The sequence below is a fragment of the Haliotis rubra genome, unplaced genomic scaffold (assembly GCF_003918875.1).
Source record: "Haliotis rubra isolate DU_JTF1 unplaced genomic scaffold, ASM391887v1 Scf506, whole genome shotgun sequence".
In the NCBI taxonomy this organism is placed as follows: Eukaryota; Metazoa; Mollusca; class Gastropoda; order Lepetellida; family Haliotidae; genus Haliotis; species Haliotis rubra.
Genome location: NW_025767198.1, coordinates 306,000 through 332,016, shown reverse-complemented (window position 1 = coordinate 332,016; position 26,017 = coordinate 306,000). Strand labels below are relative to the sequence as shown.

Here is a 26,017-nt window from a genome sequence, read left to right as displayed (position 1 = left end):
CGAAAGCTAAATCCCTTTCCAAACCCTCCACATCACTCCAAAGCAGATCTCCTTACTTTTCTGTCAATATCAATAAGAATACACAGAACCATTCCGACTCATCAGAAGAAGTTGATGAATTTGACAAGAACCTGCTTCAAACCGCGATGGATACTGAATGTGTCAACAGTGACCTGGAGGTCTTCCAGAAGAGTCACCCCAAGACCCGTGGAGAGAACACCCCACATACTGGGAACAGAAAGAGAACAGGCACTGCAGGGAAGACGATAGATCAAGAGGTTTGTGTACATCACTACAGTCTGTCTTTTTTAAACATAATCTTGTATCTACCTTATTTCCAAGTACAGACAGCAGTATATTTGCAAATGCCCCAGAGAAAAATACAACTGTAATTCAGTTAATGCACAATAAGTAACAGTTAACCCAATTTACTGAGAGACATTTATCACACTTTCCCCTTCTTGGAAGACTTCTCATTAGTAACAAATGGTTGGGAATCTCTTTGTAGAGGTAGCAAGCTCTAAGATTCTGATATTGATGAACTTAGTTCAGTGAAACTCCCATCAAGTTGATCCCAATAGGTAATTCACTCTGTTATGTGGCTTTGCTAGGTATCAGATTTAGCAAGGCTGTCTGTACCTCCATAAGGGACAGACAAAGCGTGATTTCAGCCCATTCAACAATCTTTGTTACGATGCTTGCTTAGTGCGGAGAGGGCAGCAGATTGTTTGAATATTCCAAAATTTGTTGTTAAAATTACTGTTAAGGAACACCCAGCTGTAAATCCTCAGAGATTTGTGCAGGATTGCATCAGTTTACATTATTAGAAAGCTGTTCCGATATTCCTAATTTTCCCTTATCCTGACTCATGCTTATTTGCTTGTCTCCTTCCTCTTGCGAACTTAGTGGAACACTTGTATCTCCTATTGAAGCTCCCTTCAATAAAAACAGACGTAAAATCACTACTCACCAAGAGTTATCCCTTGATCCGTTTTGGCGGGAAACCGTGGCGCCACCGTTCCCACATGCTTCACTCTCTCCTTTTTCGCCCTAGCGAGCGGTTGGGATTGCACCTGGGTCTCCTATACGGCACTATATCCTTTTATTAATTAGTTATTACCCTTTAATTAGCTTTATAGAGGTTTAGCTAGCATCTTACAACAATATGGGGTGAAAAGTATTCGTATATTGCACTGTTTATTCACGGTTTGTCTGTGTTTGTTCAGTTGTTTACGTTTCATGAAATCCTGTTTTCGTTGTAGATTTAGATTGTCTGCTGCTGACCCGCATCAACTGTGCCCTAGCTGCACTAAGCCATGTACTTCCAGCTCACGCTGCAATGATTGTCAGCATTTAACCAATTTTGCATTTAATAAATACCTTCTTTGCGTTCTTAGACGTGCTGTAGACAGGTCGAGACGGCTTACCCAAGTCATGGATAAGCCGGCTGAGTCCCTCACAGGTCAACTGATGTCAGACGACCCTCTTCCCTCGAGTGATGCGCCGGAGATTTCCTCGGGGAAGGGCGTAGGGCTGCAGCTCCGGACATCCCGTCATCGCAGCCTAAGAAAAAGAAGCCATCCTCTACGCAGAGAAGGCTACACACCCCTAAGACGACGACCAACTCTATGGGGACGTCTGCGCAGACTTCAAGAACTTTCTCGGCCGAGATTGTTCCGATGACAGAAAGAGGACTCTACGATGAGCAGCCGCTCATCATCCCCGAGATACATCACCGCAAGAAGAGGGCCTCAGCAACAGTAACATCAGCGCAGTTGTCTACGCAGTCCGAGGTATCTACACTGACGGCAGATGAGCGATCCCTGGGCCATATCGCTACCAACTCAGAGAGGGCAGCTCATCTCTCGCCGCAGACATTCAACCCGGGGGACTTCATGCAGCAATTCTCACAGCACATCATGGAGATGATGGACCGGCGCTTCGCACTGGAAAGGGCATCGCATGATCAACAACCAGCCCGCGGAGCGAACCCGGACCTTCGCGAAGGTTCCAACGCAGACGACGCTTCGGGGATGCCTTCCATCAACGTGACGACTGGGAACAGAGCTACGCTTCAGGACAAGCCTTCGCGAACGTCGACACGACTATCCCCAGATGCCGAATCAGATGATCAGCATTCGCTAAGGCACTCGCGAAGGACGACACGCCTATCCCCAGATGCCGAATCAGATGATCATCCTTCGTGAAGGCACTCGCGAAGGACTTCGGACACAGCCTCAAAGACATCTTCAACATCGCATAGATCGTCGAGGGATTCACCGAGGCATTCGCGAACCAAGCGCTCACCTCCGCGCAGGTCTCCTTACAGGCACAGTTCACCGGGCTCCTCTCCACGCCGATCTCCGCGCAGGTCTCCACAAAGGTCTCCAGGAAGATCCCCACACAGGTCTCCACGCAGGTCTCCGCAGCCGCGAAGGACACCACACAGATCACCATCGGAGGAGGATCAACACTCCCTGATCAGCGCACCTGTCACAGAGGACGACGGCAGGATCATCTTCTCGGACTCGGAGATTAGATACTGGATGGCCAACGGTCTGAGGAGCGTCACCCTCTAAGGAAGAGAATGCAGCCCAGACTTACTTGATGCAGGAAGATGATGTCGACACAATCACTCTACCACCAGTTGATCCCATCTCAGAGGTTCCAGATAACTTAGACGCAGCCTTCAAGAAGGCCACGAAATCTCAAGCGACGCATCTTCCACAGTTCAACGCCAAAAAGTTCTCGTTCCACAACAATGACCCAGTCCTGAAAGCGCAGGAGATCGACGATAACTACAAAGTCATCAACAACTCCAAGACCAAGTCTTATAAGATCGACGACAAGAAGTTGGCGCAAATAGAGACGATGACCAGGCGGATGTTCTTCGGCCTCAACAGATCCAGGACAGTAAACGAGACGCTCATCGCTAAGTTCAGGGACTCTACTGCGGAAGAGGACAGGATGATCTACTCTGCGCTCCTCATGCAGAAGAAGGACCACCAGTTTATGACGGACCATCTATCATCCATCTCCGCAGCTTTGACGTTGGCAAGACGACAAGGTCTCCTCGCATCCTGCAACTGGAGTGACCGCTTCACTCAGTCCCTCTACAAAGCCCCATGGTCGACTCCATCCATCTTCGCTGGAGGGATTGAAGACGCCGCCAAAGAAGTCACTAAAGACTCCAGAGAAGTCCTCATGAAAAGGTCCATTGATACACTGGCCAGTGTCATCAGGCAGACATCCCAGCGCTACTCGGGCAAGTCAAAGTTCGCTGGTCTCCAGAAAGCAAGAGACAAGAAAATGAACACCTCCAGGGGCGGGAAGGACTCTTTTCGTCGCCCAGCCGGCAACTATAGAGGACGACCTGGACGAGGCAGGGCACCCAGAGGCGCCAGAGATCATCGACGATGAAAGAGGGGTTCGGAACGACTGGAGTCTTCCACCACCAGCTGTTCCCGTACAACCTTCACAAGTGGGTGGACGCCTTCAACTATACTGGGAGAACTGGGACTACTACAAGATCCATTTGTATCCAGAATCCTAAGAGACGGATATCGCATACAACTACAAGCAGCTCCGCCGCTAACAGTCGACCCTCACAAGTTCGACTTCAAGACCCATCGGACAGAGAGGCTACGAGAGGCGGTTACATCTCTACTAGGGAAGGAAGCCATAGAAGTCGTGGATCAAGACCACATCACACCAGGTTTCTACTCCCCAGTTTTCATAGTACCCAAGAAAAACTCCACAGAAAAGTTCCGACTAATCTACAATATGAGGGCGTTCAACAGAGATTATCTACGCAGACCTCCCACGTTCAGCATGATACATCTACCTCAATTACTCCACCTCGTCCGTCCGATGGACTACATGTCCAGCATAGATCTACAGGACGCCTACCTGCATATTCCTATACATCCGGACTCAAGGAAGTACCTCAGGTTTACACTGGACGGACAACATTACCAATGGAAGGTCCTGCCATTTGGAATATCATCGGCCCCCTGGTTGTTTACAAGGGTGACGAAGCCCATAGTCACATATCTACATCATCGAGGTCTACGCAGTGCATTTTATCTAGACGACGGATTCAAGTACATCAAGATCCCAAGCATCTCAAACTACAACTGGACTTCACCATCAGACTGCTTACACAATTTGGGTGGCTAGTGAATCTCTTCAAATCGGACCTAGAACCTACACAGGACCTGCAATTCCTAGGAATCCCGGTTCCTCACGACGCAGAACCGCATAGTAGTACCAGAGGACCGATGGCTCAAGATTCAACAGACAATCTCGCAAGCTCTACTCTCTCCGTGGCCACTACGACAATGGCAGAGTCTGTTGGGTCTCCTCACGTCAGCACAAGACATGACAGTCAGAGGGAGGTTACAACTACGCCCGCTACAGGTCTTCGTCAATGCTCATCTAGACGATCCAGAATCCTTCGGACTCCCGGACGCACTACGACCACATCTACTATGGTGGACCCAGAGATCGAATGTCTGCGGAGGCACGTATTTAGCAGAGCCGGAGTGCAGGACACATCTGTACGTGGACGCATCACTCCAAGGTTGGGGAGCACACCTCGACAACGACGTGTCGGCCGGGACATGGACCAGAGAGGAGGAAGATCTGCACATCAACATGCTGGAAATGAAAGCAGTCGTAAACGCCATACTCCACTGGACCACCATTCTACAGAATGCTCATCTAATGGTGCACATGGACAACTCCATAGTGGCGTTTTACATAAACAAGCAAGGATCAACACGGTCATCGAACCTCCTGGACCTTTGCTTTCAACTGTTCGAACTAACAGACAATCTGAACATCCACGTAAGAGCATGCCACATTCCGGGAGCCAAGAATGTGATAGCAGACGCCCTCTCCCGTCCAAAGCAACCATCTCCAACAGAATGGATGCTACATCCAGAGATCTTCAAGGAAATCATACAAGAGATGGAAGTACCGCTAATAGACCTCTTCGCCACGAGATTCAACAATCAACTGACAACATTCGTCTCACCAATACCAGATCCACAAGCATGGGCAACGGACGCTCTAAGCATATCCTGGGAAGGACTAAACGCGTACGCGTTTCCACCACCAGCTCTAATACCGAAGGTGTTGCGGAAAATCAGCCAGACGACGGACCTCCAACTGATTTTGGTCGCGCCCTACTGGCCAGCGAGAGTATGGTTCCCCACTCTCATACAAGAACTAGGACCGCCTCAACTGCAACTACCAGAGTGGACGAATCTACTAGTACATCCTTACACAAAGCAGGCGCACTACAACCCAGGGGGGTTCCGACTACACGTGTGGACTGTATCAAGGCGTGTTTAAACAAGAGAGGATATTCCGCCAGGGCAGCGAAAGCAGTAACACTAGCTTTACGCAAGTCTACACGCTACTTGTACAACGACAAGTGGCGCAGCTTCGAGACATACGCTGCGAGGAACGGTTTTACAGCCATAAAAGCGACACAACCTCAACCGGCGGACTACCTTTGTCACCTACGGCAAACAAAGCGATAAAAAGGGTCAACACTCTCAATATACCTAGCGGCACTGAGCTCAGTCATCACCATGAGGACAGGGGCCAAGTTGACAAAAGTACCAGAGTTACTGGCCTTACTACGCTCTTATAAATTGGAGGACCAACAACAGAGATTTAAAGCTCCGGCGTGGGACCTCAACGTTGTTCTATGACATCTCACCAGTGACGTCTACGAACCATTAGAGAGGACATCCTTCGAATTCTTGGCACATAAGACGCTGTTCCTGCTAGCCTTAACAACAGCAGCAAGGATGTCGGAAATACATGCTCTTGACTACGAAAGAACACGATTTGATGAAAATCAAAACACCGTGCATATGGGACTGCGTTGGGACTTCATAGCAAAGAATCAACTGCCAGGTCAACCGGACAGACAATTCCACGTCCCAGCATTATCATCCGTCCTTGGACCACAAGATACGCGGGACCTATCCTTGTGCCCCGTAAGAGCATTGAAAGTATATCTACAAAGATCCAGGATCAGGAGACAGAAATTCAAGCGTCTCTTCATCCCGATATCAAGAGCGACACAGACAGAGGTCTCCCGCACTACGATATCAATCTGGATCAGAACTGTCATACTATGGCCCTACAAAGCAGCAGGACTTGATCCTCCAAAAACCTCCAACCCACACGAAGTTAGAGCTCTAGCGTCAACACTCGCTCCACATGGGAATTGCTCGATCACGACGATAATGGAGGGCTGCTTTTGGAAATCGGACATGGTGTTTGCAAACCACTACCTGAGGGACATCGCCACCGAGGACGTCTCCGTCATTCACCATTTCGGCCCGCTGGTTGTAGCACAACAGTTGACAGTCCCTCAAAGGCGTTGAGACGACGTCTCGCCCTTTTATCACATGACTTGGGAAAAGCCTACACTCCGCAGAGTTCTGCTTAAAGTCTAAATGCACGTCTAAGGACAAGCATAAGTGATATGACCCAGTACTTGTAAGAATACTCGTACAGGAAAGGGTCGCTTCTCCACTTGGTGCTTGCATCAAGATATGGAGTCGCAAAATCCACATAAAAATGTTAACAGAAGAAAGGACCAAACGTTAACTATTGTGGTCCCCCCCCGTCAAAAGACAGCTGGGAGTACAGGGTCGCAGCAGTAGCAGACTAGCAGTAAAATAGAAGTGCCAGCAGAAGTTCCCGTAGGGGGGTACATATGACGTAAATCACTACATGAAATCCAGAAGTAACTTGACCCACCACCAAATCCGTCGGATTCTACAAGCAAATAAGCATGAGTCAGGATAAGGGAAAATATGTAATTTTCTGAATAAAATTGATATTTTATACTTATCCTGACTCATGAGGTAAGCCCTCCCAACCTCCCCGCTAGACACTTTGGATTTCCCTGTAAATTTAAGTGTCAGGCTCATAATCAGGAGAAAGTGAAGAATGTGGGAACGGTGGCGCCACGGTTTCCCGCCAAAACGGATCAAGGGATAACTCTTGGTGAGTAGTGATTTTATGTTTTTATTGAAGGGAGCTTCAATAGGACATACAAGTGTTCCACTAAGTTCGCAAGAGGAAGGAGACAAGCAAATAAGCATGAGTCAGGATAAGTATAAAATATCAATTTTATTCAGAAAATTACATTTTAGTGATGCTTCAAACCTTTGACACAATGATTCAGTTCACATGCCTATATGTTCACAGGTATTCTTCCAGATGTTGTCTAACTAGCTACCACTGCAAACACTACACTTTGGTTTGGAATAACAATAGAGGCTTCAGGGATATCATAACATGTATATTACCTTTATAACCAGGAGAAAGTTTAGACGCCTTGACAATAATGTCACAGGTCATTGCCATCCTGGTCATTACCTGAAGAAAGGCTTTATTTAAGTGGCAACTCACAAAATGTTGACTATATCCTGACACATCAAGTTGATGCATCGTGGCCACCATCATACAGTTGTAATGTTTCTGAGTGAAACTTTAACAATGGACAAATCAAACTTAGTGACCAAGTCTTAAAAAGATAAAAATAAATAATAGCTTTTGTTTATGAATGAATCATTTTATATTCAAGGATCTAGAGTTAACTAGATCAATCTATCATGATAAGCTGATCAGTTGTTGAGTTAGTCACTTTTTAGTTTTTAGTCTTAGTGTAAAGATTATTTCAGGTGCACTTAGTGGAATCTTGCTTGTAACTATTGAATTCAGTGGTTGACTTTCTGACTTGTTTCCATGCAAGCTATGTAGAAGTTTTGTTATGATGTTGTTTGTCTTGACCAGACTGACTCGACTGATGATGAGGTGAGCTTTCGACATCTCCACAACTTGGCCAGCAGAACACCCCGCAACACAGACACAGGTAATCTGAAGATCACATGTTTAGATGGATACATGGACATCATTTGAACAGACAAAAGTGTACTAATGAAACATGGGTAGATACACTCTTGTTCTCAGAACACATGGATAGGTACACTTGAATTTACATAATACATGAATAGACACATGTGAGTATTGTAAACATCATGAAGCAGTCATACCTCACAATAATGCCCTTCACTGTACCACGGTCTCGGTTAAACAGCGGGGTAACCAATGGCTCCCATAAAAAATAATTTCCCAAGAGATTGTGCATCATCACATCACTGGAAATGGCATATCATCTGTTGTACTCATGTTAATCATGTAAGGATTAACCAGAGCAATTCATTACAGATGTAATACACAGTGTCTGTTGTATATCCTTCAGACACTGACAAAACATACATTGTTTTCGCGCTAACTTATAAAAGACAACTATACACTGAACCACAAAAGAAATGTCGGACCGATAGCAGATGCTTAAAGCACACACTTTAATTCACTCTAATTAACAATCAAAACAGAGGCTTGAGTTCAAACTTGACCATTATGGTAAACACATTATCAGGAATCACATTTAGAGTTCACACAAACAAAATCACCAGAAATGGTACCATTTGGATACCTCAAAGTCAGTATCGTGTGTGGCTTCCATGGGCATCAATGAAAATTGCATTGTCTGTACATGCAATGAATTAGCAGGTTGATGAAGGCCACAGGCAATTGGGTCCATACTCTGTGAAATGCCTGATCGAGTCCACCTGCAGTTGTCGGCCTTGGTTGGAGGTCATTCAGTTTTCTTTGAGTCTCGTCCCAAAGGTGTTCTATTGAACGTAAATCCGAACTGAGTGCAGGCTATTGTAGGGTTTGGTTGCCATGTTGTCTTAGGAAGTCAAATGTTACCCTGGCAGTGTGGGCACAAGCGTTATCTTGCTGGAAGATGTGATTTCTGTGACGTCCAAATTGTGGTACAATGTGGGGTCTTATGACTTGGTAAATATAGCAAGCAGCTGTCACATCATTTCCTCATCCTGGACCAAGATTCCGGAACACCACGGTGTCATCTAACTGGTTCAGACCGATTGCACCCCTCACCATGATGCTTGGACCACCCCACGGGTGTTTTTTAACAATACTCTCGTTGGAAAATAGTTCCCATGCCTTCACCATACTCTCACTCTGATATTGACTGTCGAAACACAATATCGGCTTTCGTGGGATAAAACACACTTCTCCATTGTCGATAGCACCAATTTTGATGCTGAGTTGCCCATTGCAGTCAGTTTGGGCGGTGAGGACAGGACTACGATATGGACTGTGACAGCAGAGGTTTCTTCCCCGCAAACGTCGACGCACTGTATCGGCACTGATGGGTCTGTTGTGAGTCCCGATGGTCTGACATGCTGTTTCCGTCGCTCTTGGGAAGCGATCCTGCAGATGGTTGCGCACAATCTGTCGGTCTTGACGTTGTGATGATTAAAATGATTGGCTACCGTCCGTGCTGTCGGGACAACTTGCAATCGTCCAAAGACTTGGTTCCTCTGATCTCTCGTAAGTCGTGGCATGGTAATTGTGTCAAAACAACAATGATTTCAGGCAAGTTTGGAACTCCCTTTCATTGGTAGGGTTGTCACGACATGCACGCGCATTTTCATTTTTCATGAATATCATACGGAACCTTTTACCACGTCTGCCTTTTTAGGTACGATTGGTCGATATGCTTATTCATAAAAAAACACTGATGTTGGTAATAACTGTCAATTTGGATTGAAAAACATGTTAACAAAACGGTACAATCATAATAAAAACACCACCTTATAAGAACAACATTTTGCATTTGGTTTTGAAAGACGTTTCTTTTGTGGTTCAGTATATTTACAATGTTACCGTGATGCAACACACCTCGTTATCGCGCAAGTAAACACTGGCTTCTGAAAACACATGGTAATATGATCTTCCTAGACTAAGGACATGTTCTTTACTCATTTCATTGGTCATTCATTCAGTAAGAAGTGTTTACAGTAACATTGGTTTGAAACGGCATGCTCATTTCACCTTATTCTCTATTATACGCCCATGTAAACTTAGGATAGTAATACAGGGGTGCAATACGGATGACGTGGTCAAATCCTGTATTGCACCCCAGATTCCGTATTGAACCCCTGCCGGTTCTACTTTCTCCAAAGCTCTTTCCTGGATTTTCGTACCCACCAAAAAAAATTGACCTAATTTGTAGGTCATGGGTTTCCCAGCTAACGAGAGGTGTGTCAATTGAATATAATATGATTTTTAGGTTGTATACAATTAATTTAGAAATTTACACAATATCATACTTGTTGATTACATTTTGAAGATGTCTTCGAACTCGTTTCTCTGTTCCCATGACATCTTCTCATTCAATACAAAACATCCAAATGCATTAGTATGACATTCTATATATGTATATATACACGTACATCTTCTGCTTACCCTGTTTTGAGAGTCTGCTTTTTCTCACACCTCGATAGCACCAATTTCACATTATTCTCAGCAATTACGATCTGATTACTGCCTTAACAGAAATCTTAGTTGTCAGAGAATGGATACATAACATTCTTGCTTTCACTTGAAAGTAATTATTTTCAAAATGTACACGGAAAAATGCATTATAATATTGTGATAGTAGGATTGTAAAAAAAAGATTTGGTTCCCCCATAGTAAAAGTTCCGGCGGAACTTTACATTCGAACATTTGTTCCTGTAATAGTGCATGCGGAACAATTATTTCGTTCCGCACACACAGAATTTATTCCGGGTAAAGAGGAACTTCCACACACATCATAAAGTGTCTAATGAGGGTTTTGTTTGTTGGGGTGGTCTTAAAAATTGGGGCGTGGGGGGAACGGAAAGGAAAAAAAGATTTTCCTACGGTATTTGTTCCATATGGAACAAATCATGTGGCTATCAAGAAGCAATTATCATGTGTGAAAGTTACTTAATTTTTTTTTATGAAAATACATTGTAGATTCCCCAGAATGCGAACTAATGATTCTAAATGAATCTTGTGTTAAAAAAGAGTTCAGTTATTATGTAACCAAGTTACCTTCATTAATCAGGTTACAGTCAGTAGCCAGTCAACATGTAACCAAGTTACAGTCAGTCAGTAGCCAGGTTACAGTCATTATGTGACCAAGTTACAGTTGGTCAGTAGCCAGGTTACATTCAATATGTAACCAAGTTAGAGTTAGTCAGTAGCCAGGTTACAGTCAACATGTAACCAAGTTACAGTTAGTCAGTAGCCAGGTTACAGTCAACATGTTACCAAGTTAGTCAGTAGCCAGGTTACAGTCAACATGTAACCAATTAACAGTCAGTCAGTAGCCAGGTTACAGTCAACATGTAACAATTAACAGTCAGTCAGTAGCCGGATTACAGTCAACATGTAACCAAGTTACAGTTAGTCGGTAGCCAGGTTACAGTCACTATGTAACCAAGTTACAGTCAGTCAGTAGCCAGGTTAGTGAACATGTAACCTAGTTACAGTTAGTCAGTAGCCAGATTACAGTCAACATGTAACCAAGTTAGTTAGTCAGTAGCCAGGTTACAGTCAACATGTAACCAAGTTACAGTCAGTAGTCAGGTTACAGTCGACATGTAACCAAGTTACAGTCAGTAGCCAGGTTACAGTCGACATGTAACCGAGTTACAGTCAACATGTAACCAAGTTACAGTTAGTCAGTAGCCAAGTTACAGTCAGCATGTAACCAAGTTACAGTTAGTAGCCAGGTTACAGTCAACATGTAACCAAGTTACAGTTAGTAGACATCCCGGATGTTGACAAGTTGGATGAGTCCATTTTGCATTCAATAATGACTGGAATAGGTTAGGCCTACGGTATTTGTTCCTGTTCGATGGAATATTTGCCGTATGTGCGGAATTTTTATTCGTGTCATCCATTCTCAATTTCACGGCATTTATTCCGAACCGGAACATTTACTACTCGGAACTAAATCATGTTTACAGGATCAGGGGTGGAAATAACTTTAAAATTGCTAGTGTACTCCGGTACAGTGGCACATGTAAAATCACTTGCCCTGATTATTTTTCCACTGTACCGGCCGTTTTCTTGTTGATTTTTAAAATAAACAACATAATTAACATTGGAAAGTCAACTGGACACCAGTACAGTGTGATATACAAATTTGCTTGCCCGACAGAAAAAAAACACTGGACTCGGACGTCGGGCAATGGGTTATTTCCACCCCTGAGGATATAATGTCCCTGTTAAAGTAACTGCTTAATATATAAATTCTGCCAATCATAAAATGTCGGATCCTTTTCAACTGAATCACCAGTAGATTGGGGCAAAACATTTGTACATAGCTGATTGCTATTCCCAGCAAAGTTGACAATACCAATGTACATGGTAATCTTTATCTTTACATATACAATGAATTGCATAACAAACTACAATTCAAATTGTGAATTGTCATGTCTAGTGATGTTTGATTGCACTTTTCCTATTTTCATTTACAAAGTTTGTTTGTTGCTAGATTTAGTGTTTGACTTGGCACAATACACTTAATAGCATTTAAGCAGTGCACAAGGAAAATACGATAATAGCCCATTATTCCATGTTATGTATAAAGCGGGTGTCATATAATGGAGGGAGTCATCCATGGACCCCGAGACTTGTGTTATGGTGAGGGATGACTGTGCTGTTAACATAGAGAAACACACGACATGTTGACTGATAGCATGGGTATGTTAGAACACTATTCTACCAGAGTATTCTCATGTGATGATACATTATGTACTAGGATAGAGAACCTTCATTGATATGTTCCAGACTCTAAGAAGATGTGTTACAACAATTCAAGGTGGAGACTGGAGGACTATGACACAGAATCACAACAATCTCAAGGTAACACAGGTTTACCACACCTGACCATAAGTGACATCTTTTCAGATTTTCTAACTGTACAGACAAAACAATAGTAGATATTAACTGTAATTGGCTCCAAGCCACAAGAACAAGTGAATGTGAGAGAAGAAACCTCTGTGGTTTGAGAAGAAGTAGCAGTGTATATGTACACCAAACTGGAAACGAGATTTATGTCACAAAAGGAATGTTAGCACTATGACTAAAATGTTTAAGGGATGGTAGTTAGTCAGCAGTACTACTGGTTTCTGAAGATGGAGAGGATTATATGGACTAGTGAAACATTACTGTGCAATATTTGTCTGAGCACTCATGAAGTACCCACTGGCTTCCCTCTTGACTTGGTTTGTTGGTTAAAAACTGTGACTACACTGCAAAGTGACCCAGAGTATTCACAGAAACAGTATAGTTGTGTATTTCTCTAGAATTTAAATTTATATACTGATTGTATCATTTGTGATCAGGTTTCTGTGCTGAGTGTATTTTAACACCTGGTTTTATTCCTAGATGCTTTATATGTGATGCTAATTGACCAACAACCTCTGTACCTTCTTCCAGAAGGGGATCACAGAGCAGATGACCAGCTCCAGGCAGTGGAAGAGACAAGCCTCCATCTCAAGGTAGGGCTGCTTTGACCATAGCAGTGTACAGTGCATTCTTTAGGGAGGAGCTTGATAGCCCAGTTGTTATCCCCTGCCGCGCATTTAGCGCGAAGCGGCGGATATAGTATTAGGCTCCGCCCGTACGTACGTCCGTACGAATTGGAATATCTTAAGAACCGTTCACTAGATTCTTTTCATATTTGGTACCTAGTTTCATCACAGTATAAGAAAGGTCCAACTCAGGTTTGGTGACCTTGACCTTCATTTCAAGGTCACAAGGGGACTTTAACATTTTACCTGCATGTTAAGCTGTATCAAGAACCGTTCACTAGATTTTCTCCATATTCAATACCAAGCTTCATCTAGGGAAGGCCCAGGGCCCAGTCAATTTTGGTGACCTTCACATAATTTTTAGGGTCACGACGACACTTTGAAGATTTCAGCATGTTAACCTGAATTGTCAGCAAGATAATTTAAGAACGGTTCACTGGATTTTCTTCATAGACTTTTAAGACTTCTCTTGAATGTTTTTCAATAAGCAATTTCTTTAGTACTAGTTTTGCATATTTCATACACTATGACATTCATGTCAAGGTCAAAGTCAGTCTTGAAAATATGTGTGTGTTTGAACAACTAAAGAGCCAGATATCAAGAGAGGTTGATTAGTCATGTTTTTATTGACATTTAACTTCATCTTATAGTTTCATTACTCTATCAGTTTGATTTGATAATTTGCGGCGGGGGATTATTTAAGAAATACACTTTGCTCTACCACCATGTATAGTGTAATAAAACACACTTTTGCCCTGAACTATTATAGTTAAAGCACGAGGACGCTCTTCATGACAATGGAGGAAATAAAGTATATATACATATATATGGTCTCTGTTACAAGTATCTGAGATTGCCACTGTTGTTGCGTATACTGTGGGTGTGGGAAATCAATACATAAGCAGCTGGATCTTGTTCTTGTATAAGATGTACTTTTGTACTTTTCAGAGACCCCTACATTTAGCTTAACATCCGACAAACTTGATAACGCTTTTAAAAAATGAAACAATTTGAGGTTGTGAAAACAACAAATACTTCCCTGTAGTATGGATTATTATATACTGTATAATGAGTTGCTGTACAGTGTTCACATTATGCTACTTTATAGTTTTGTCACTTTGAGAAGCAGCATGGTAAACATCCTTTAATCAGAGTCAAGACATCGTAGCTGTCACAGTTAGTGACATCTGTAAGACAGACTAATGATTAGTACCTGAATATATACTCTCCCAAAAGAAACATCATGAAAATAGCAATTTCATGTAGCAATGAATTAAAACGTGATTCATTTTACAAAAGGTTTTGCTCTGTTTATGAGTCCGATGGTGTTTATGTTTTGAAACATCACAACAAAACGCACCATCCGTAAAATACCCGTGATTAACAGCATGATTTTCAATTTAAGTGTAGTGTCACAGAATACACAATTCACATGCAATGCAATGAAAGTTGGGGATCAGATAGTCTCAATGATGGGTATAAAAAGGTTGCTCGCTGTCTGTCGATTATTCACTGTATTTGGAATATTGTTGACGAAAACAAAATGCCACGCCTCTAAGTGAAGCCAACCGTCCATATCGCCATTGGTTTGCTTGAAGCTGGCCAGTCTCAACGTGCAGTTGCCCGACGCATGAATGTTCACCAAAGCACCATTTCACGGCTCTGGGAGAGATATCGCCGGCAGAATGCGGTAGCAGATGCCCCTCATAGTGGGCGACCTCGAGCGACCACTGTGGCGCAGGATCGCTACATCCGGGTACATCACCTGCTTCATCGAACAGCTACGGCGACCAGTACCGCTCGACAAATACCCGGATTGAGGAGGCTTTCTGCACAGGCCGTCAGGAACAGGTTGAGAGAGGCTGGTTTACGTGCCAGAAGACCTTATTTTGGCCCTGTGCTTCGACAACAACATCGTCGACATCAAGTTCAGGCCAGGAACTTACCGAATTGGCGTAGAATCAGGTTCAGTGATGAATCACGATTTCTATTGGAACGACGCGATTGAAGAATGCGGGTGTACAGACGTCGACGTGAACATTTCGCCGACGCTTGCGTTCCCCAGGTGGACAGATTCGGCCGGTGAAGTGTTATGATGTGGGAAGCGATCACCTGCCGTAGGAGAAGGGATTTGGTGATGATCCAGGGAAACCTGACAGCTCAACGGTCCTGTGACGAAATCCTACGCCCACACCTCCTTCCAATCATTGATCGCCAGAGGGAGTTGTTTCAACAGGACAATGCCAGGCCCCACACAGCACGTCACACTAGAGACTTCCTCCAGAACCACCAGACAACCAAGTAGAGCCAGCTACGACCAAATAGACACACCATCCAGAGATCTCCCATTCGATCTGCTTGAGGGTTCGTCAATCTTGCAGACCACAATACTTTGGCTCTACCACTTAGATACAGCCTGTTGGTCCATCATCACTCCAAGCAGCTCCACTGGTCTCCATTTTCACTAAGTGGATCATCATATTCATTGACCGCTCTTGTTGTCCCCCGCCGCAACGCTGAACTGGGGACTATGTATTCAGCGGTGTCCGTTCGTCCGTATGTCCCAATTCTTATTAATGCGATATCTCATGAACTGTTGTATCCAATGTCTTCAAATTTGGTGACAGCCTACATTGGGGGATTACGCAGACACCAGTGGATTTGGGTGACATTGACCTTATTTTCAAGGTCACGACGACACTTTGACCACTTTTCAAACCCTTGTTAACAAGATATCTCATGGACTGTTGTACCCAGTGTCTTCAAATTTGGTGACGGGACGGTGGGGTAGCCTAATGGTTAAAGTGTTGGCTCGTCACGCCAAACACCCGGGTTCGAATCCCCACATGGGCACAATGTGTGAAGCCCATTTCTGGTGTCCCCCGCCGTGATGTTGCTGGAATATTGCTGAAAGCGGCGTAAAACCAAACTCAGTCAGTCAGTCAAATTTGGTGACAGCCTACATTGGGGGATTATGCAGACACCAGTTTATTTGGGTGACCTTGACCTTATCTTCAAGGTCACCATGACACTTTGAACACTTTTCAAACTCTTGTTAACACGTCATCTCATGGATTGTTGTACCCAATGTCTTCAAATTTGGTGACAGCCTACATTGGGGGATTACGCAGACACCAGTTTATTTGGGTGACCTTGACCCTATCTTCAAGGTCATCACGACACTTTGACCGCTTTTGAAACCTATGTAAACACGATATCTCATAACACATTGCACCCAATGTTTTCAAGTATGTTGACAGCCTACATTGGGTGATTATGCAGACACCAGTCATTTCAGGCATCTTGTATGACCCAAAAAATAAAAAGTAGTAAATATAGATATTCCATTCTTTAGGACATTGCCATATCAGTGGCAAACACTTGTTAAGGTTGTGTCTGCTCCACGGTCGAAGTTCAAGGAAAGGTGCTGAATATGAGGTAGGACAAGTATTCTATATATACAATTTATTGTCAGATGTTTTCAGGACAAGATGGATTCTATTTTTGAATGAAGGCAAACAACTTGTTGAACATAGAGATTTTTTCTGCGTTACATCTTCTTTTTATTCTCAAGTACAACGTTTCAGGGCTTGTTCTGGCCCCATCATCAGGTAAAACTGAACAGTAACTGTTAACTCTGGCCGTGATGTCACAATGCTATGACGACGCAATACATGTGGTGGTCAATGGATACAGATGACATGGCTAATAGAATACATGTTATTATGAATATATAAGATGTCTTTTACTGCAAAATTAATGGATCAATTTAGAACTGTGCAGATACTTATACAAAATTGTTGATTGATTTAGAAATGTACAGAGACGTATTTATAAATGTATAGAATGTAAAGTAATAGCAGTGTATACATAGAAATTATGCTTTATACATGGGAACAGTGACGAGGGTAGGGTATTGTCTTATTGTTTTATGTACCATGCATTTGGGAGGAAGACACCCTGATCCCTGTTTATTGCTGGTTTTGTGCGTTTGATGAAGATAGCTTCAATCAACTTGCGTTTCCGCCAGTCACTGATGTTTTTTTCGAGGACTTCAGTTTCCCAGTCAATTTCATGATCGGGATTATTCATAATGTGTTCGGAAACTGCAGATTTCAGATCTGATTTGTCCACTGAAGTTTTGTGTTCTTTCACACGTGTAGCTACTGGTCTGCCTGTCTCACCAATGTAGATGTCACCACAGTCACATTTCAGTTTATACACACAGCCTTTAGGCAGACTTCTGAAGAAAATGGCCAGCATTGACACCACTTTCTCGTCTGGCAAAACCCTTAAAACTTTGCTACGTGCAAATGGTAAGGGGTGCAATCACGCTATATCCAACCCTAAAGGCTGTGTGTATAAACTGAAATGTGACTTTGGTGACATCTACATTGGTGAGACAGGCAGACCAGAAATAAAAAGATGTAACCCAGAAAAAATCTCTATGTTCATCAAATATCATCTTCTAAAATGCCAATCAAGCATCTAAACAACTTGTTGTTGTGACTTCTAGATTTAGTGCAAAACTAGAGTTATCAACTTGTTTACACGAGTTCATCAGTTTCCAACATGGTGTGAATAGGTTTTTCAAACTGTGAAGATCAAAGGGTAAGAAAGTAGACTTCGGCAATCGATGCTGGACGGGGTCGGGTGGTCAGGCTTGGTGACTTGGTTGCTGCATGTCATCCAGATGTTAGGGATGGCTGAAACGATGGATAATTGGCAATATTGTCAATGGAAAGGTTATCAGTATGGAAGTTTAGTCATCCATAATATCATACATAAACAACTGAGATGCAATAAAGCTTTATGTCATAACATAATGCACAGTTATGTCTTTATTCAAACACTGCTTCTAAAGGAGGCTGTTTTTGTTGGTGATCCATGCGTAAGCACATCACCACTCACTAGTGATGTGAAATATTGTGATTTCTTTCCAACTTCTTTGGGCAGTTTTTGCTCAAATTAACTTCTCTGATATGTATTGATAATCAATTGATATTATATAAATATTGAGCAATCTTTATGAGGTATATCGATAGCCCACCCTACCCACTGTCACAGCTAGAATATTGCTGTGTGCAGTGTTGATCAACACAGTCCTTTAATCTGGCAACCTGGGCAGATAATCTTATAGTTTCCAAAGCGTGTGTAATCTGTGTAGTGGTATTCAGTACAGTAACAACAGTGGGTACAGAACATTTGTCTTGTACATTCAGATTGCTCTTCCAAGGAAATTCTCTGTCTTTGTCAGGTCACCTGGCACACATGTATCTCATTTGAATATGCCCTGTGTTTAATATTCTGCATTTCACTTCAAGTCTACACCTGTGTCATCAAGTCTTCATATTTAATATTGTCGTTTCAGATGTTACTCGCATTAATTTTACAATGCATTCAGACCAGTGGTCAATACTGAATTCATTTGACCACTGCATTAATTTCATGATTTACAGTAGCTGATTGAGTGGATGTTTTGGCGTGTGTATTTTCAGAGACTTGGCAAGAAGTTGGGCCTAACACTACAAGAAGTGCTGTACTCCCTGTACATCAACAGTGGCAGTGAAGAGGATGCCCTGCACTGGATCCGATTTGGTGTGGATACACAAGGTAGTGTTGCTGAGCTTGTATTTGTCTATTATGGTAGTCTTATCTTTAAGCTGTCTCACCACACCCAGTCTCGGGTCCCATCATGCCCCTGCCTGGTGTTGCTTTGTTGTTGTGGTGGGTTAGTGGAGACACGAGTCTGCCATCTGTAATCAAGGACGTTTCTGCACTGACCAGACAAAGGATGGGGTTCCAAACCCCTAGCACAGTAGTTTTTGAGTGTATACAAGGAATTCAAGATTTTCAGAATTAAGTTGGAAAGGAAATGTCTCCAAATATAAGCTTTTGTTCCTATCTTGAACTTTTTGAACTTATGACTTGTATTAACTGTTAATGGGTATTTGTGGACTGGTGAGCTATGGTATCAACTTGCCATCCAGGTAATTGCTGCTTGTTACAGGCAAAATGGCAGAAATGCAGTATCAAGATCGTGAGGCACCTGTATCGTGACATCCCTTTAGTAACATACATGTTTGTGCATCTGCAGGGTACCCAGCCTGGAGTGAGAAGGATGATGATATATTGCTGGGCACAGATGAGGACAGTATGGCAGCCCTGGAGATGAAACACGGACCAAAACGCTTGATGTCCCGTAGAGCATTCATTGAGGGCATGTAACCTGCCAAACCTTCTTCAGCAGAAGATGGTGTTCAAGTTTTCATTATGGACAATAACATCTGATGAAATGTTACAATTTAAAATCTTTTATTCAAAGTATTTTTACATGTTTTAAACACTGATAAATAATGTCCCTTTTCATGGTTGTATATACACAATGAAAACAATGTTTTAACAAGAATGTACAATCATAGAATTTTTTAAGGATTTGGGCACATGAATACTCTTTCATATAAACTTTGGCAACATCACAGTACATATTTGCAAAAGAACTTTCATGAGAAATCCCCTGAGTAAGGCCACTCATTTTGAACAGGGTGTTTGCCCTTCCCTGGGCTTTATTAAGTATTTCTTTGCAAACAAGTAGGGCTGGGACGGGTAACCCGGATACCAGGAACGGGTGGGTAATGAGTTGGACCCGGGTACCCATCTCAATACCCATACCCGTTGTGACCAATAGATTAAACAATGCTATATGTTATTCTTTCATGATTAAAAGGTTGTATTGTCTTTGAAGATTTAGACACATTTGTGCAGTAACCTGTTCTGAATATAATACATGGTTAAGATATTGAAAAAACTCCAAATTGTAGCCTCCAAGCTGAAGGTTATATTGACGCTTCTTACAAATTTGATGTCATGAATTAAAATAACGGGTATCCAGGTAGAGTACTAGGTGGTGGGGTATCCGGGTAGAGTACTAGGTGGTGGGGTATCCGGGTAGAGTACTAGGTGGTGGGGTATCCGGGTAGAGTAATCGGTGGTGGGGTACCAGGGAAGAAACTTTGGAGCCATCCCAGCCCTACAAACATCTACTGACTAAAGGATGGAATGTTTGATACAAACACTGGATGAATGGCTGAGACAGGTGATGGTGATATGCAGCTGATGAATTCTGAACTTAACAAGACCGCTAAAGGATAGAAATTTGTTTTAATGGATTCTCAAAGCCAATATACTTTTGAAAGTACATAAATAAGATACATTTTGATTCTAGTGTCTGGTTGAAATATGAGTACCATTTCTCATAATTTGCCATGAGTGATAAGTATCAAAAACAAATGCATCAGTGTTGATGCTTCATGCAAGCATTTCATTGCAAATGATGAAATTCATATCTACACTATGTCATAAGTAAAAGGCACTTCATCAGCAAAGTTGGTTGGCTTTTGAATTGTTGCTTGCTCACAAAGTTGGAATGGCTTCTGTGGATAAGACTGATGATGATCGAACTGCATACAATTATGTTCAGGTTGTCATTTACATTCTACAGTCCATTTGTCTCTAAATGAGAACATGGAACGGCAAGATAGCTCAAAATCATGAATAGTCTAGTAAATGGCAATGTACCCAACAATATCTGCTGTCTATTTTTGTACCATCACTGGAAAATTGTATGTCATGTTACGGGTACACATGTACTGCACATACAAAAAGGTATAGGTCATTGTTGACGGACAAGATGTACTACTCATCTGATGTTTAAGGTGTATATTTCTTTCTGTGTGAAGCAGAAAGAGAAACACATTTTATGTCATTATTAATACTTGAAACAAGCCTTTGAAGCTTTTGGTATATCTACTACCAAGCTTAAGTAAGTTGTCCATCAATGGGACTCCAGCAATCGGGGGTTCAAAATTAGACACTTTTCGGAAATATACAGTACACTTGACGAAATACCTTGAAACTGAATGAGATTGAATTGTTCAAAATACAAGCTATGGCAACTTCTGCATACATTTAGGTAAAACTAAAATAGTTATTAAAATAGGGCTATTGTGTGAAACATCTGACATTGTCCGTTCCTAAAGTCATTACCTTCAAACCATTAAGCGAAGTGAAACCCATTTCTGGTGTCCCCCACTGTGATGTTGCTGGAATATTGCTGAAAGCGGCGTAAAACTACACTCATTCAAACCATTAAGCAGAAACATGACGAACTTGAGTCTGCTTTCCAAAATCAGGTGTGAGCACATGCCACCAGCAATTACCCACCGGGAACTGTAAGGTGAAAGATGTCATCTTTTGGGCCAAGGCCAACCGGGACTACTACACAGAATTTGAATTCAGGACTAGAAAACTCAAATATAAAGTTGGACAATAGACTAGAATGTTTCAATTGTGAGATGTTGAAAAGCTGGTGAATGTGGAGGCATGGAAGGGTTGTGACAAGGGAGTCCGACTGCAGCTATAAATATCACGAGATGACCCCCTCTTATGCTGTCATTCCCTGTACTGCATGGCCTTGTTTGTGCTGTCCCTCTTGTCAACTGGTACACAAGAACTTTTTCTTGTTTTCCCACATGGGTACAATGTGTGAAGCCCATTTCTGGTGTCCCCTGTGCGGTGATATTGCTTAAAAACGGCATAAAACTAAATTCACTCACACTCACTCTTTCTTCCTTTTTTTTTTATACCAGTCACTGGAAAAGCAGCCAATATTGTTGGGTATATGCATTGCTGAGTACCATATAGATATTTAATAGACTATTCCAAATTTTGCAGTTCAGCTTCTCATTTGGACCAGTCAGAGGTATCAAATCACAATAAACCCTCTGATTAGAACAGCCAATGTGACATCCACATCACCACGGAAGCAAATATTTGTGGACTGGTACTTCTTTTTTCAGTCATTTGTGGGTGGCAGTTAAATAATTCTATGTACAGTAATAGGTTACAAAATGCAACATGGCAATACATTTTGTGCAAAACACATGATAGAAATATTTTAAGTTTGCAGGCCAGTTAGTAACTTGTTTTCGCCACGAGTGATATGAGAAAAGTATTAGGATGTCAAAAACAATCCTTCAATTGAGATGGAGAACCCATTTTGTCATGGTTGAATGAATACATGGATGTTTATCCCCAAAGAAGAGCCTGGTTACTTGTAAATTCAACCATGCTAAATATAACATGCTTTAAACTAGTCTAGATGTCCTAATGACCACATTTCTTTCTTTACATTCACAGCCACATTTGGTATATCACAAAATATTCACAACTCTTAATGTAAGCATATAATGAGCGCAGCCATCAGGCCATAGTTCTCTTGAAAACCTATGGGGCCACCATCAGGTTTATGGGTTTCAGAAATGTATGCATTTCTAATTTTGTCTAATACAAATGTAATCAGTTTTATTTTTAACAAAACTGCTGAATTTGTAAAATTATGTCCAAAAGAAAGGGATACCCAGGATCTGAATACCACTTATTCCTTGGGATTCCAACAGTGATCATGAATTTAGGTAACAATGGTGAAACACATAAAAAGTGAGACAAATATATGAATAATGTATTTAAGTGAGTATCTTTTCCTTTTAAATGTGTCTATACAACATTCTGAATAACTTTTCTGAAAGGTTTGTGCAACTCATTGGTAAATGAAAAGAAGACACAAGCCCTTATATTTCGAAAAAAATATTTTGCACCTACACACATGATCACAGAAGCCACCAAGGCCAATTGCTTAGGAACTGTTGTCATTTGGAAATTCCAATAATTTAGACTGCCACATATTATATAACAAGAGTTTCATGACAAGAACAGTCATACTTTACTTCATTTTAGAGAACAAGAACTGAGCATGAACATACTGCTATGTTACCTCCTTGAAGAATACTTTTGCAATAAGGTCAACTTCTGAAAACTAATCTTGCAATATTTGCCATGAAGCTCACTGTTTATCATACATACTTATCCATTTGTGCATTCAGATACTGAGCTTCTTCCCGTGGAAGCTGACTAGTAAGTGGGAAAAGATAAAACTAATCTACCTTATACAGAGGGGTCTAGAGTTTTCCCCTTCATAATAAACTTGAACACTTTACACTGCATGGATTAAATTAAATTAACATGACACAAAGCCTTAAGTAAAGGTTGCCATGAAATGTACACGTTAAATAGGACAATTCCTGTTTGTTCTCATAGAGAACACAGAACTGTGGAAATAGCACAGGTATTTATGCAAGTTTGAAAGTCTATATACAAATAACGTTGTACCCCTTATTATATGACATCGGGAACATGATTAATATCTGTCAATAACTTACAACCAGGTTCTCAGTCTTGACTTCAACACAGTGTATCGTGGGATGATATACATGGATAGCCATATTTGCATTTTCATCAATCATGCATTCCTTTTACTTCACCAACTTGACGAGAGTAAACAACTGCTATTGTCAACAGCCATGTACATTCCTCATACAAAGCACATACTGCCTAGGTCAGCGAGTTGCTATGAGGTATCCCACTACTGGAACCTTGGAACCTTGTCCACCCTGAGAAGTATCCTTATCACTTAAAGTGAAGAGTCGCCAAAGATGTGCATGAACACTGACAGTGACGGTAGTCTAGTTGTCGGACATTTCTTGATTATTAAAGTTGACATCGTCAGCCTCTGGGACGATCTGGAAGGGAAGACAAGGCTGCAGCTGATGCTGTTGTACTTGCTGGATCTGTACCTGTTGATGCAGCTGAATCTGCTGTTGGTGTTGCTGCTGCGGTTGTTTGATAACACTCAGCGTGCTCATCTGTGGAATCATCATGACTTGCTGGCCTGTAGCAGCCATGGTCATTGGCTGGACCTGGGGCTGAAGGATCAGTGAGTGAGAGGTGTCTGGTGGGCCTGCAACACAATCACTCATTACTGCCTCACACAGATGGAAAGGTGCGGAGTCACTATGGTGGGGCTGTTACCTTGAACTACAGAGATGGAGAGGTGCTGAGTCACTATGATGGGGCTGTTACCTTGAACTACAGGGGTGCAGAGGTGCTGAGTCACTATGGTGGGGCTGTTACCTTGAACTACAGGGGTGCTGAGTCACTATGGTGGGGCTGTTACCTTGAACTACAGGGGTGGAGAGTCACTATGGTGGGGCTGTTACCTTGAACTACAGGGGTGCTGAGTCACTATGGTGGGGCTGTTACCTTGAACTACAGGGGTGAAGAGGTGCTGAGTCACTATGGTGGGGCTGTTACCTTGAACTACAGGGGTGCTGAGTCACTATGGTGGGGCTGTTACCTTGAACTACAGGGGTGGAGAGGTGCTGAGTCACTATGGTGGGGCTGTTACCTTGAACTACAGGGGTGGAGAGTCACTATGGTGGGGCTGTTACCTTGAACTACAGGGGTGGAAGGTGCTGAGTCACTATGGTGGGGCTGTTACCTTGAACTACAGGGTGCTGGTGCCACTATGGTGGGGCTGTTACCTTGAACTACAGGGGTGGAGAGGTGCTGAGTCACTATGGTGGGGCTGTTACCTTGAACTACAGGGGTGCTGAGTCACTATGGTGGGGCTGTTACATTGAACTACAGGGGTGGAGAGGTGCTGAGTCACTATGGTGGGGCTGTTACCTTGAACTACAGGGGTGGAGAGGTGCGGAGACACTATGGTCGGGCTGTTACATTGAACTACAGAGATGGAGAGGTGCTGAGTCACTATGGTCGGGCTGTTACCTTAAACTACAGGGGTGGAGAGGTGCTGAGTCACTATGGTGGGGCTGTTACCTTGAACTACAGGGGTGAAGAGGTGCTGAGTCACTATGGTGGGGCTGTTACCTTGAACTACAGGGGTGCTGTGTCACTATGATGGGGCTGTTACCTTGAACTACAGGGGTGAAGAGGTGCTGAGTCACTATGGTGGGGCTGTTACCTTGAACTACAGGGGTGCTGAGTCACTATGGTGGGGCTGTTACATTGAACTACAGGGGTGGAGAGGTGCTGAGTCACTATGGTGGGGCTGTTACCTTGAACTACAGGGGTGGAGAGTCACTATGGTGGGGCTGTTACCTTGAACTACAGGGGTGGAGAGGTGCGGAGACACTATGGTCGGGCTGTTACATTGAACTACAGAGATGGAGAGGTGCTGAGTCACTATGGTCGGGCTGTTACCTTAAACTACAGGGGTGGAGAGGTGCTGAGTCACTATGGTGGGGCTGTTACCTTGAACTACAGGGGTGGAGAGGTGCTGAGTCACTATGGTGGGGCTGTTACCTTGAACTACAGGGGTGGAGAGGTGCAGAGTCACTATGGTGGGGCTGTTACCTTGAACTACAGGGGTGGAGAGTCACTTTGGTGGGGCTGTTACCTTGAACTACAGGGGTGGAGAGGTGCTGTGCTCGTGTGAGTTGCTCTGTGATCTGTCTCAACTCCTCTTGCTGGTGTCGGATGGCATCCTGAAGCTGTTCGGACTTGTGAAGCAATTGGTCATGAAGAAGGCGTTGTGCCTGAGTCATGAATATCTGTGGCTGCTGAAGAAGATTCTGAAAACAGAAGTAGTTATCTAGTTTTCTGAGTACAAAAAGTTG

The 26,017-nt window shown here is 42.9% G+C and overlaps 2 protein-coding genes across 2 annotated transcripts in view; one reads left to right on the top strand and one right to left on the bottom strand.

Moving 5' to 3' along the window:
• Nucleotides 1-139: 139 nt before the first annotated feature.
• Nucleotides 140-19,782, top strand: LOC124292060. The gene is made up of 6 exons (XM_046729132.1): nucleotides 140-278; nucleotides 7,828-7,906; nucleotides 12,736-12,810; nucleotides 13,387-13,448; nucleotides 18,980-19,094; nucleotides 19,579-19,782. Exons 1-6 carry the CDS (start codon nucleotides 147-149, stop codon nucleotides 19,707-19,709), a joined length of 594 nt encoding a protein of 197 aa, XP_046585088.1. The 5' UTR covers nucleotides 140-146; the 3' UTR covers nucleotides 19,710-19,782.
• A 3,352-nt stretch (nucleotides 19,783-23,134) lies between these two features.
• Nucleotides 23,135-26,017, bottom strand: part of LOC124292056 (neuronal PAS domain-containing protein 2-like) — a 68,592-nt gene continuing 65,709 nt past the window's right edge. Inside the window, 2 exon segments of the mRNA XM_046729129.1 lie at nucleotides 23,135-24,336; nucleotides 25,798-25,972. Coding sequence (XP_046585085.1) covers nucleotides 24,062-24,336; nucleotides 25,798-25,972 — 450 coding nt within the window. The 3' untranslated portion in view covers nucleotides 23,135-24,061.

Bases quoted from the DNA above. Each gene is read 5' to 3' on its own strand.
- LOC124292060 (XM_046729132.1), top strand. From the start codon at position 147: ATGGATACTGAATGTGTCAACAGTGACCTGGAGGTCTTCCAGAAGAGT. The intron at 279-7,827 runs GTTTGTGTACAT...TGTCTTGACCAG, and splicing joins GGAAGACGATAGATCAAGAG to ACTGACTCGACTGATGATGA. The intron at 12,811-13,386 runs GTAACACAGGTT...ACCTTCTTCCAG, and splicing joins AGAATCACAACAATCTCAAG to AAGGGGATCACAGAGCAGAT.